At 42.9% G+C, this 12,693-nt stretch overlaps 1 protein-coding gene across 3 annotated transcripts in view; it reads left to right on the top strand.

Moving 5' to 3' along the window:
- The first annotated feature begins 1,745 nt into the window (after nucleotides 1–1,745).
- CTNND2 (catenin delta 2) overlaps nucleotides 1,746–12,693 on the top strand; it is an 895,372-nt gene continuing 884,424 nt past the window's right edge. Inside the window, exon 1 of one of the 3 annotated variants that reach the window (XM_032861875.1) lies at nucleotides 1,746–1,909. In XM_032861875.1, coding sequence (XP_032717766.1) covers nucleotides 1,873–1,909 — 37 coding nt within the window. In that variant the 5' untranslated portion in view covers nucleotides 1,746–1,872. The other 2 variants (XM_032861877.1, XM_032861879.1) reach the window with 2 other exon arrangements.

The raw sequence follows: 12,693 nt of genomic DNA, 5'->3' as shown, positions 1-12,693 counted from the left end.
GAGAAGCACTTTGTTAGGGAGAATAATAAGTCCCCAAATCCCTCTGATTACAATTTCCTGTATTCTTTTATGCTTATCTGTGTCTCAGGGACCAGTTCTGGGGCTGGCTGGAGTGGAGATCACAATCTCAGACCTTCTGGGATCTACAGGGTCAGGGGTAGTGAATTGGGGCTTAATAATTAGTAGGAAGAGCATTTGCCCCTGGTCCCCCTGGGCAGGCTGCCCTCCCCCGCCCAAGTCTTCCGAAGGCAGTAGGGGAGAGCCCCGTCGTGATTTCTGAAACAGGGACACGGGTGAAGGCCCAGAGGACTTCCTTGGCACATGACATGGGTCTTGCTTTCTAGCAATTCTTTCACCGTTCACCACGGTGATTCTGCTTGCTTTATTTCACAGCAAGAGAGGCAAAGAGAAGTCTCAATGGTCAATGAGGTGTCAAACCGTGCGGTGATCAGGAAACCAGTCTGAAAGTGGAGAGAGCAATGCAGGATCTATAGGAAAACTGTGCAGAAGGAACAGGTACAGGTTTCCATTTTAGCCTGGGAAAGGGGGACGAGGAGGAAGAGGAGGTGCAGAAGTAGGAAGACACAAGATGGGGCGCGAGAGGAGTTGAACTTGGCGTGGCCATCTACTCTAGTGTCAGAGCGGACAAAGGTCCTTCTCGAAGTAAGTTTACGCACATTCCAGATTCAAAACCAGAGGGATTTTGTTTAAGAAGAAAGTCTGTCCATCGGCGAAAACATGCCTCATCTAAGTGCTGGAGGTGACCAAAACTGGACCGGCGGTGGGGAAGAGCGCAGACGGGTGTCCTGCCCTGCCTGCTCTAGAACTGCAGGATTTCAGAACGTTCACCTCCACCCAGTGGCATGCACGCTCAGCCTGCCCCCTACCTCCCCGAACGCACCCCCAGGCTGTTCTAGAACCCCCGCCACCCTTGCCCCTTTGTTTGCAGGCTGACATCTGCCCCACCACAATAAAGGGTCAGCTTCTTGCACGTGAACGAAGGAACCGGCCCCTTCCCTCCCCGGGGTTCCAGGCCTTCCCCGGGTCCCTTCCAGCTTTCTCCTGGTGGCGAGCATCCACCCATCTCGAGGCCAGGCAGTGCGTTCGCGAGGATGCTCGGCCCTCTCCCAACCCGCGGCCTCCTCCCCTCTCCCCTGCTGCTGCTGCTGCCGCTGCTGCCGCGAAAACCAGGAGAAGTGGAATGCGCACGGCGAAGCGCCGCGCGGTCGCGGCAGCACTGGGCATGCTCGGCGCCCAGGGCAGGTTTGGGCGGCGGGGCGGACGCTGCCTCACTAGCCGGGCGCCCGAGCGGGCCGCCGAGGCATAGGTGGAGGCTGAGGCTGCCGCGCGCCGCGGGAGGAGCCTCGCCCTCGGCGGCGGCCGCGGCGGCGGCGGCGGCGGCGGCGGCGGCACAGGTGGCGCGGGCCACGCGCGGGGCGCAGCACGGGAGCGCTCGGCGCCCGGCGCCGCGGCGGCCCCAGGCTCGCGCCCGCGGCGGCAACCGGCCGAGCGGAGCGGCGGGCGCGGGGGGCGGCGGCGGCGCCCGGAGCCCCGAGGAGCCTGGAGGAGCCCGGAGCCCGGAGCCGGTGGAGCCCGCGGAGCCCGCGGAGTCCGCGGAGCCGGGCAGGGGGCGCTGCGCTCGCCGCGCTCGGAGGGGCCGCCGGGCCGGGCGCCGCGCACTCGCGTCGGGAGCCGCCTCTCCCCCGCGGCGCTCGCCCCTGCTCCCCGCCAGTATCGCCCGTCCCGCGGCCGCGCTCAGACAACAAAAGCGGAAGATGCTGCAGTTGGGCAAGGTCAGGACCTTGCCCTGAAGCCGGGCGGCGGCGCGCACGCCTTTTCCCGGACTGAGGAGCTGTCGCCGGTGGCGGGTGCATGTTCTCCAGGAAGCAGTCGGGCGCCGCGCCGTTGGGTGAGTTGCTTTCGCTCGGCTGCCGGGGCCAGGCGCATCCTCCTCCTCGGCGCCGTCCTCCTCCTCGCCCTCCTCCTCCTCGCCGCCGCCGGTGGGGGTTGGTCCTCTGCTCCCGGCCGGCTGGCGGCCGCCGCGCGCTCCTGCCAGCCGGGGGAGGACTGCGATCGCGCCCTGTCCCCTCTCGGAAGACAGCTCTGCTTGGAATGGGGACCGGGGTTAGTGCCTTTCTCGGAGCGGTTAGCAAGTGGCTTCTTGCGTGCTCCCCCTCCCTGCCACCCCTCTCCCCCGGCGGAGGCGTATATAGGGCAACACCAACAATACTGCTCCCCGCCACCTTCAAGAACATACCCGTTGCCTTCATGACGTTCCTAATATACAGAGAAGACGGGGTGGGGGTGGGGAGGACTTCCCTCTAGTCTTTTGCCCTTATGTTCAATGTCATTACGATGTTTGGCTAGAACAAAATGGAAATACTTAGTCATATGCGTCCATGGCCGTTTCTTCGGTCTCCCGCTGCTTGCCAGACCCAGAGCCCCTTTGGTCTATATTTAGCGGTTTCAGAGGAAGCCTTTTCAGCTCGATTCACAGGTTTCGGGGGCTTCTGCGTCCTGACAATAGATAGCGAGGCTCTGGAAAGCGCCGCCTGAAACCCAGGTTCGGAACGCTTGTGCATGTGTGTGGGAGATTGCGATGCGATATTTGGGTGATCGGTAATTAATGGCTGAAAGCAAAGCTGCTTTTCTTTTTCGCCGACCTTCCTCTTATTCTGGTGTGTAATGTGTTTTCATCGATTGCTGCTCAGCTGGTTCGAGCCACTACGTTCAGAATTAAGTCACTGGAGAGGTGGTGCAGCCTCCTTGGTCCTGTGGTAGGAAAACAGTCTTAGGGATTTTGGGGGTGTGTGTGTATATGTGTGTGTGTGTCTATGTGTGTGTTTCCAACAAAGAACAGCTACTTCCAAAATGCCTAAAGTTGTGTTGAGATGTAAATGGAGGGGAAGTGAAGGGTGTGTTATGTACAGAAAAAGAGGGGCAGGTTGTGGATCCAAGATGTTTTGTTCCCCTTGTGTGCTTTGGTTGAACTGATCTGATTTGTTTTGGCCCTGAAAGGTGTTGTTAACATGCATGCCTAATGTTATCAAGCAAATACGTTGGTGTAGAAAAGGGATATGTTATAAGCCTGCTCTCGGGCCTGACGTGCATAGATTTTCACTTTTCGGAACTATGTGACCAATATTTAAGATGCTTGCAATTTTCTGCACCGACTTCCATGAAAATAGGGAGGTGGTCAAACTACGAAGAGTTCTCTCATTGTGCATCTTTCCCTCTAGCTCCGAGTCCGGTGGTAGCCCAGTCCCTCTCCTCGCAGTTAGTAATTCACCTACCGGTTTCAAAGGCTTCCAAGCTGCACCACTTCTAAAATCCCAGGGAGAAGTGTTTGATATGACTCATGTGGAATTACAGGGATGAACCTATGCGTGATTTGGGGGGCTCATTCTGGGAGAGTGAGCAGGCATCCTCAAATAGGGACTGGATGCTTTGAACTGCCTTAAATTCTTTGCCACACGCAGAATCCATTTTTAATGTTTCAGGGGAAAATGTTAAGTGGCATCCGTACTGCTCTGTGGGTCACAGGATCTCAGGACTTGAATGAAGATGCTTGTATTCCGAGTTAGATGGTGAAATTGGGAAGGCCTGTAATTATACAACTAGCAAGTCTCAGCGTTGCAGGAAGGACTGGCAAGCTGCATAGGGCTGGAGCCGGCTGAACGGTGTGGTTAGCTCTGTGTTCTACTGTGTTAGTTCCACCTTATTCACATCTAGAAAAACTCCCCAAGAGCGCTTTGAACACATTGTTGTGCTCGCTGCTTTGTTTTAATATAAAATTTCTTTCAAAAAGAAGCACAAAGTGAGGGAGACGCTCCTTTTCTTTCTTTCTTTCTTTTTTTTCCTTTTTCAGTCTGCTGTTCAGTTTTAAACATGACTCTTAAAGGACTAGTAGATGTTGTTCTGTGCTTAGGTTTGTGTGCAGAGAGCCGCCGAAGAGCATGGAGAAAACTACATGTGTTGTGTATGTGAGTTTTATGGTATATTGTGGCTTGAACGTGATACCACCTGATTGAATGGCAATTGTGGTAAGCACATGAGGTTGTTGCTCTAATAAAATTGTCATAGTCTTGTGGAAAGGAGTTATTTAATTTGGTGAATGTTTGTGTAGTTGTACAACCTAATCATTATAGATGTCACTAATGTTTTCATTGTAATAAAAGTCATGCACTGTCACATTACAATATTTCTATCAACTCCACATCTTCCGCAGTAGAATGCAAGCCAAGACTTTCTCCCAGTGAAATGGTTCATTGGGGAGAAAATGAAATTCCAATGAAATTAGTAGGAAAAGGCAATTTAAAGTTTTGTTAAAAAATTTCTAAGGATAATGTCACTTTCATAATGACCTTTAAACTTAAAAATGAAGGTAATCGTATTCTCAAATATAACGTTAGTTTTGACATACAATTGAATATGCAGGGCTCTCCTGAAAATATTAAAGAACTCGTTACTTCCCGTGGTGCTTTATCAAATTCTCTGTGATATGGTATGCATTTAGGTGGGATTGTTGGTGAGTTCTGTAATTTGATCAGGTTTTCCTTATGTATGAAAACAGTAAAAGCTTCCTTTAAAATCATTTTTTGTAATTTGTCTGTGAAGTCAGCTATACTTTCTGTGGTCCAGTGTATCTGGTTGTAACAAGCCCGTTGGACTAAAGTGGAAACTGTTGCATTGCGAACTGCCAAATTTATTTTTTTTCCTTCTTCTTTTTCTCATGACTATCCACAGAAGGTTTGGACAGTCATTTATATTGTTTCTCTGTGGAAACATTACTTTTACTTCTGTGGTGGGGAATTAGTGATGCTAGTATGCTCTTCCCGAAAAAAAAAATTTTTTTTAAATAAAGATTTTTATCTTTAGAAGATGTCACATAGTTGCGAGTATTTCAGCTGGACCACCGAATTCAGAGAATGAGTTCCTTCTGAATGACCATTCAGAGCGTGACTACCAAGAGAACTCAGGCAGATATTCTTAAATCCAGTATTGTCACAGAAGGTGTGGTACATGGGGTTTTTAATGGCTGATTCACAGGTTAGAAATACATTTTCAAGCCAAATTCTTTGTTGGCTTCCATGATGGTTTTCATCATTCATATTCCAAAGGTGTTCTCAGGACTTCGATGGCTTTGTGATAAGTGTTATGTGGATGTGGGTGAAAAGTTAATTTGAGTGGGAACAGTTCACGATACTTGTTGCTGGCTTCAAGTTTATCTGATTATATGCCAAAGCCACAGCTTTTTGTATTAATGTAAAATATTAAATGTGTCATAGATAAATAGCTTCTATCACATTGTCTGCCAGTCTAACCCACTGATTAATACGTTGCCTGGTTGGGTTTCATGAATCTAATTATGTTCACAAACAGTGCCTCTGACACAGGAAACTCACTGAACTATTTTATCGTACTGTGTTTTTAGTCCATTAAAAACGTTAAGACTCATAACAAAAATATGTAGTGATGACACTTCCAATTGTTTATCTTTTGATCATATAGCTGTTAAGTATGATCTCAAGCTCCATATCACAGTTAATTGATTTGTAGGAAATGTCTTAGCTATATTAGGATATTGAAGTTATACTCTATATCAATTAGTTTTTGACAAATTGCAAACAGTACTTTCTAGAAGCGTTTCATCTTAGATACATGTTCACGTGTATCCCTTGGTGAGGTTCCTGAGAAGTTATTTGCAAGGTGAATTACATCTTTTGGAATTATTATTCCATTAATTGTCATTTCATGTCAGAAATATTATTTCTAGAGGAAGAAGTTGGGCTTCAACCTACAAAGATTATTTATATGTGTGTGTGGGTGGGTGGGTGTGTGTGTTTGTATAATGTATAACCTCTATATTATATATAAAATACATATTTAAAATAATGAAACATGTTTATATTATAGAGCAATGCTGTTTGGGATTCTGCTTTGCATAGGTGTAGACAGAGGTGTGGAGCGAGCTCTGGCTTTGGGTGGATCCCAACTGTGTCTGTTTTTAGCTGTGTCCTTGACCATTTATGTTAGACTTAGACTTAAGCTCAGTTTATTTATTTTTTTTTCAGCTGTGAAATGGGTACAAAAGGAAAGGACAGAATATCTGAAGAGATTGATTTCAGAATAAAGTAGATAAAAGCATAAGTGGCTTGTAAATTATAATCATTTACGCAAACAAAGGAGACATGTATCTGTTTATTAAGAAAGATACTTATACTTCATTTATGTATTACTAAATGTTATACAGGTCTCCACCCTCTCTAACAAAAGCTATTAAATGGATATATTCTTTCCCTATTCCTATTGTAATATTATTTTATTATGTAGATTTGCATAAATATATTGAGTTTTCTGGTCTACAGCATACCAGTCCTTTACATTTTAAAATATATATTAGTTAAGCTAAAAGAAAAGCCAGTTATATCTCCCACCACCATTATTTAAAAAAAAAAGATTCTAGGGGCACCTGGGTGGCTCAGTCGGTTAAGCATCTGCCTTCGGCTCAGGTCATCCCAGGTTCCTGGGATGGAGCTCTGCTTTGGGCTCCCTACTCATTGGGGAGTCTGCTTCTCCCTCTCCCTCTCCCTCTGCCTCTCCCCCAGCTTGTGCTCTTTCTCTCTTGCTACTCTCTCTCTCTCAAATAAATAAATAAAATCTTAAATAGAAAAAGATTCTAATCAAAGAGTCAGAAATTATAAAACTTTGATGTTCTCTGTTAGTGTTATATCATTTACCCGATTAATAGAAAATTTTCTATAAGATTCGTACAAACGATATTATAGAGAGTTGAAGAAACATGACCTCCCTTTCTATGAGGTCACAATTTAAACATGTGCTCTGTTGGGAACCACAGGGAATGAATCCCATCGTAATATCATTGTAACAAAAAAGAAAGAAACCTTAAAGAGAAGACCCACACCCCCTATTAAAATCAACTTTTTGAAATAAAAGTGTGTGCACTGGTACCTTTTGGACAACACATGGTAATTTTCACTTGTTACCTCCCTCTGAGTACATTCAGTAAAGTGCCAGCTCCTCTGGGTTTGAACATGCCCAGCTCCTACAGAGGAGAAGCATGATCTTTAGCAACATAATTCTTACAAAAATAAAGTTTGGATGTATCTTAGAATTTGTTACAAAATGTGACCTATGTAACAAGAGACTAATTTATCTTAAGCCAGAAAGACATTTTGACAATAAATACGGTTATTTATATTCAAATTTATGTGTTGTTGTGGGAAGTGCCAATTATAAGTTACCAGAGTAAAATACGTGTTATAATAAAAGACCTTTCTGTTTTTTGGCTCAAAATAAGTGGTGAGCCAATTGTGTTTGGTTAAATAAATATAAGTGTCAAAACTTCTACATATTTCACATGATAACGTGTTACCGAGTGGGATGCTTAATTTGTAGCATTAGATGATGAAGAATAGGTAGAATTTAATTCTATCATTGAAATTAGCTAATACATTTATCCTGCGTAGGTAAGGGCTAGAGTTTTCTCATTAATAACTTTTTTTTTTTTTTTTTTGCTTAGTAGCTGTGATTATCATAACTGTCTTTCAAAAGTTGATACAGTAGGTATATATTAAGAAAATGCATTTTGTATACATGTTTTATATAGCTTATTCTTTTGGTTTGGAGATTTCAAGTAATCTTACAATGCTTATTGTAATCTTTTTTCTTTTAAATGTGCAACAACATAAATCACCAAAAAGGCATACATTTATGTTAAATTATAAAATGTGCCAAAATGTGGATTTGGGGTATCCTTAGGAAAGCATCCCAGGACCCTTACAGTTTCTGAAAGAAGTTGGTATTTTGAGAGAAAAAGAAGTAAAGGAGTAGCCACTATGGGTGAAATGATCAGTTTTGATTAGACGTAGCTGGGTGTGAGGCCAGATGACAGACAACCCAGGACCTTGGCCTTCTCCCTTCTTCTCTCCCCACAGGGACAGAGTTGTCTCTGAGCCCTAGAGTCAAGCTTTGTCTCTCTGCAGGCAGGAAGATCTCTAGAGGGAGGAAGGAAGGAACTAGCCAAGATGCTTCCTTTATTTTTCAGAAACAGAGAAAGTGAAGGGTTGGAGAGAGGCCAGAGTGTCACATGAATTAAGTTCCCTTTACCTGGAAAAATATCAGAAGTAGGCAAGAAGTGTTCCTCACTGACATGGTTTATAAAGAATTCTAGTTGTAGAATTCTGGATATAATAGCTTCCACAGTATTTTGCTTAGAAGTTGAACTCTTTAAATATTTTATGGTATTTTGACACTATATCAGGAATTATCAGGAGAGTGTCTAATGTCCTGGCTGATTTATAGAGAGTATGGTCCATGAAATTCAGCTGATTTATGTATTGCCAACTTAAAAATAACTCATTCTCCCTGTTCCCTCCCTGCTCTCCACATTAGACTTTGACTGTCAGTAATTGGATGGCCTTGTAAGTGGTGAGAATTGGGCATAAAAGGGACAGTGTCATAATCTGACTTCCCAAACCACATGTAAATAACAATTCATGCGAGCTGTTATCTACAGCACTTTTTACCCCAGTGTAGATAATTAGAGTTTGGTTGGTATTTAATGTTTAAACTTTTAATAGGACCAAAAATGGACACCATCAGGAAAGAAGAAAAAAGTGAATTTTTAAGTAAACATGGTGTTTTATTTGACTCCGAGCATGACTACTCAACCTTAAAAAAGCTTACTTCTTAAAATAAATTTTATTCTTCTCTCTCAAATATTTTGTTTGGACTCTCAAACATTAGAGTAACCTAGCAGTCTTTACCTTCAGAAATGCAATAATTTAATTTCCAGGAAGAGCAACTTCTTTGGCAGCAAACCAAGTCTCCCAAATCTAAGAAAACCAAAATCCAGTCTCTTGTCTCTAACACAGTCCTCTCTGGTGCTGACTCTTGTGGTTTTTACATTTTTTTTTTTTGGTTTTTGTTTTTTTGGGTCGCTGGATAAGGAGGTGGAGCAGAGCTCCAGAAAAGCAGAACGGTGAAATGGGCATCATCTGAAAAGTCTCAGAGACAGTAGAAATCATGTCATGTTTACCCAGGTCGAGAAAGGTGGTGCAGGGAGCTTGGGGCTTGTAGTGTGTGGATCAAACTCTTTGGTTTGAGTTGGGTTGCAAAAGAGTAATAATGTTCAGTGCCACCATAGGTGCATAAATAGAGTAAGACACCTCTATCCAAAGGGACATCACACAGTTAGGGGTTATCTCTTCCAAGAAACTGGGAAGTGTTCATGATACCGGAGGTGAAGAAGGTTAAGCAGAAAACTGTACTGAATATGATACCCAGCACACATACCCATAGACACACCCATACAAACACAATAACATAGTGTTAATGACAAAGTTTCAAGTGTTTTGCTCTTTGTTTATTATCTGTCCATCAAAAACACAATTGTTTGTTATGTGTTACACCATTATACAGAAAAAAAAAAAAAAGCATGCCTTTACATTTTGGAAAGAATATTATATTTCTGCTTTGGGAAAAATTTCGTTAATTAGCTGAATGCCTGGCTGGAACTAACAACATATATCCTTTGAGTGTATATTACATATATCCTGTTCAGTGCTACAACTTGATTTTCTCTGTTTTTAAATTAAGAGATGTACTGAGTTGGTTTAGCAAGTTGGTGTCTTCCTGAGAATTGTGCAGTGTATTAGTGAAATATTTTCTCTTTTTTGAATAATGTTTTATTCTTTTTTTGTTTTCAAAAGTAATGCTTTAGAAATTTGAAAATACAGGAGTGATGAAAGGAAGCTAAAGTTCATGCATGATCTCAAGTCACAGAAATTACTATTTTTAGTAGAAATGCTAATCCATATACATTTTTAAATTCAGAGGATTCCTCATATTCTGTTTTGTTACTGTTTAACATGTAAAGTGGCTTTTTTCATATAATTTGCATTCATTTTTAGTGTCTGTTTTCCATACCTTTACATAACATCATTTACTTAAATAACTTCCTATTTTGGGAGATTGGTGGCATTTTCATTTTTTGGTGGGATATATGATGCTGTGATTAAAGCTAAATAGTTCTCATCAGGCTATTTTCGGTAGGTTACTGCATAGATATGGATGTTTTCAAGGCTGTTGATATATGTTGTCAATTTGTCCTGCAGAAAGATTATGTAATTTACATTTCCTTCAGCGAGAGAGGAGTGTGCCAGTTTCCCCGTGATTTCAACAACTGGGTATTATAATTAAAAAAAAGACAAAACCCAGGCAACACATTCCAGTTAGGGGGAAAATTGTGTTTTCCTGTGATTTAATTTCCTTCTCTATGAATATGGCTAATGTTAAATCTTACATAAGTTTATGATGCTCTCGTAATTCTTTGTAAATTGTCTTTTTGTATCTTCTGCATATTTCTTAACTCGTTTTTGCCTCATTTCTTACTGATTTATATTATTTGTCTAAGGTAGTTGTATTACCCTTTGCCATGTTTTATCAGTTTATTCCTCATTTTAAAAACACAGTTCTGAAGCTTATAGTTAAATGTGTTCCTTTTTTCTGGGGGGCGGTGTCCTCTTTAAGGGAACATTTGCTTGCTCCCTGACTTTGTGTGTACCAGTAGTGAATATGGCTGTGGAGCAAATGGTGGAGGGAGTATTTAATAGTCGTAACTTGACTTGATTGAGTCCATATCTTGTCTATTTTTTTTTTAAGCAAGTGGATAAGTTACTATTGAGTGTCAATATTGATAATGGGGGGATAATTCCTGTGTTTTCAGGTTGTTCTGAAGGCAGGTCAAGACACTGTGGATCTCGGGGCGCCTGGGGTCTCAGTCAGTTATGCCTCTGACTCTTGGTTTCAGCCCAGGTCATGATCTCAAGGTTGCGAGATTGAGCCCCGTGTCAGGCTCTGTGCTTAGCATGGAGTCCTTGAGAGTCTCTGCCTCTCCCTCCACCTCTTCCCCTCCCCCACTGCACACACACATGCTCTTTCTCTCTAAAATAAGTAAGAAAAAATCTTATTAAAAAAAGAGACTGTTGACCTCACCTACACAACAGAGAACTTAGTATATTTGTGAATCTCAAACACCTTATTGACTATTTCTACTGTTAAACAATAAAGATCACGTATCTTTTCCCCTAATTCTGGCCTTTGCTTCCTCCACATGAAGCATAATTACACACCTGTACGGGCTCAGGGACCTAAACGTGACAGGCCAGCTCTTTGCCCCACCCTGGGGCTCACGGGTGGAAGCTGTGTGTCCTCCAGGTGGCCGCACCCAAGGGTGTTTCAGCCTGTTTGGGAAGAGTAAGTTAGGACGTCCTTCTTAGGCAGATATGTGATTTTCTATTTCACAGATCCCACAGAGATACATACATACATACATATATATATATATATATATATATATATGTATATATATATACACATATATATATATCTTAAGAAGAGTATTTATTTTAGAGAGGGTAAGGAGAGAACGAGCAGGGGGCAGTGGGAGAAGAGAGAGTTCTGAAGCAGACTCCCCGCTGAGCACAGAGCTCCATGCGGAGCTTTGATCCCAGGACACTGAGATCATGGCCTGAGCTGAAATCAAGAGGCAGATGGTTAACTGAATGGGCCACACAGGTGTCCCTATATGTATATTTCTATATCATATCCTATGTGTGCCCCCAAGTACATCATGTTCCTTTCTCTCTGGTCATATAGGACCATGCGTCTCTCCACCCCACTCCAGACTGGTCATCTGTCTTTTTATCATTGATCCTCAAATCCTAGGATATTAATTGGTGTATAGTAATTACTCCATGAATCATGATGGGCCATACATCCAGGCTTCTTTTCTTTTCTTTTCTTTTTTTTTAAAGATTTTATTTATTTGACAGAGAGAGGTCACAAGTAGGCAGAGAGGCCAGCAGAGAAAGAGAGGGAAGCAGGCTCCCTGCTGAGCAGAGAGCCCAATGCGGGACTCGATCCCAGGATCCTGAGATCATGACCTGAGCCAAAGGCAGAGGCTTAACCCACTGAGCCACCCAGGCGCCCCTCCAGTCTTGTTTCATTGTCAAAACTGGTTCATAAACAAGGGTTTGTTTAGTTGCTTTTGGTGCATTTTGGGTACTGGGCCACGGTGGCATTCTGGAGGGAATGCTGACTTAGAATTCTGAATTCTGGGATCCAGATTATGGAATCAGTTGCTTTCTCTTGTGACCTTGTATCTGGACCTATTTTGTCATTTGCTTCTTAGGGTCAGCCAACACTTACAGTATTTTTGTGGATGTGGTATGATAATCACAAATGCAGAAAGGCTTTGGGAAGCATTATCATAACAAGCACTTACGTATGAAATAGATTCCCTGAAATTTGTGTTGTGTCTCAAAATCAGGGTATTTTTTTTTTTTTTTTTGATAGGCTGGAGTCAAAAGATTTTCTTGTCTGTAAAACTAAATCTCTGGCCTCCATTATTAATGTGGTTATGAAATGCTTAATCCCCTAATGGTTGTGAAGATATGGCTACATTCCATGCCATTGGGTATCCCTTAGAGGAGGATTTCTCTTTTATCCATCCCTGGAAGTAATTCCTGCTATTGCCTTATACCACTTCAAAAATTGTGTCATACCAAATTGGCTCCAAAAAAGTTCTCTCTATTTTTTTTCTTTTTTGCACAGATATGTGCTGCTTAAAAGAGTAGTAAAAATGAAGCCCTATTGTTCCTCAGAGAT

The sequence above is a fragment of the Lontra canadensis genome, unplaced genomic scaffold, assembly GCF_010015895.1.
Source record: "Lontra canadensis isolate GAN:19392208 unplaced genomic scaffold, GSC_riverotter_1.0 scaffold22, whole genome shotgun sequence".
In the NCBI taxonomy this organism is placed as follows: Eukaryota; Metazoa; Chordata; class Mammalia; order Carnivora; family Mustelidae; genus Lontra; species Lontra canadensis.
The sequence above is the reverse complement of the archived record's forward strand: the minus strand, read 5'-3'. Positions and strand labels throughout refer to the sequence as shown.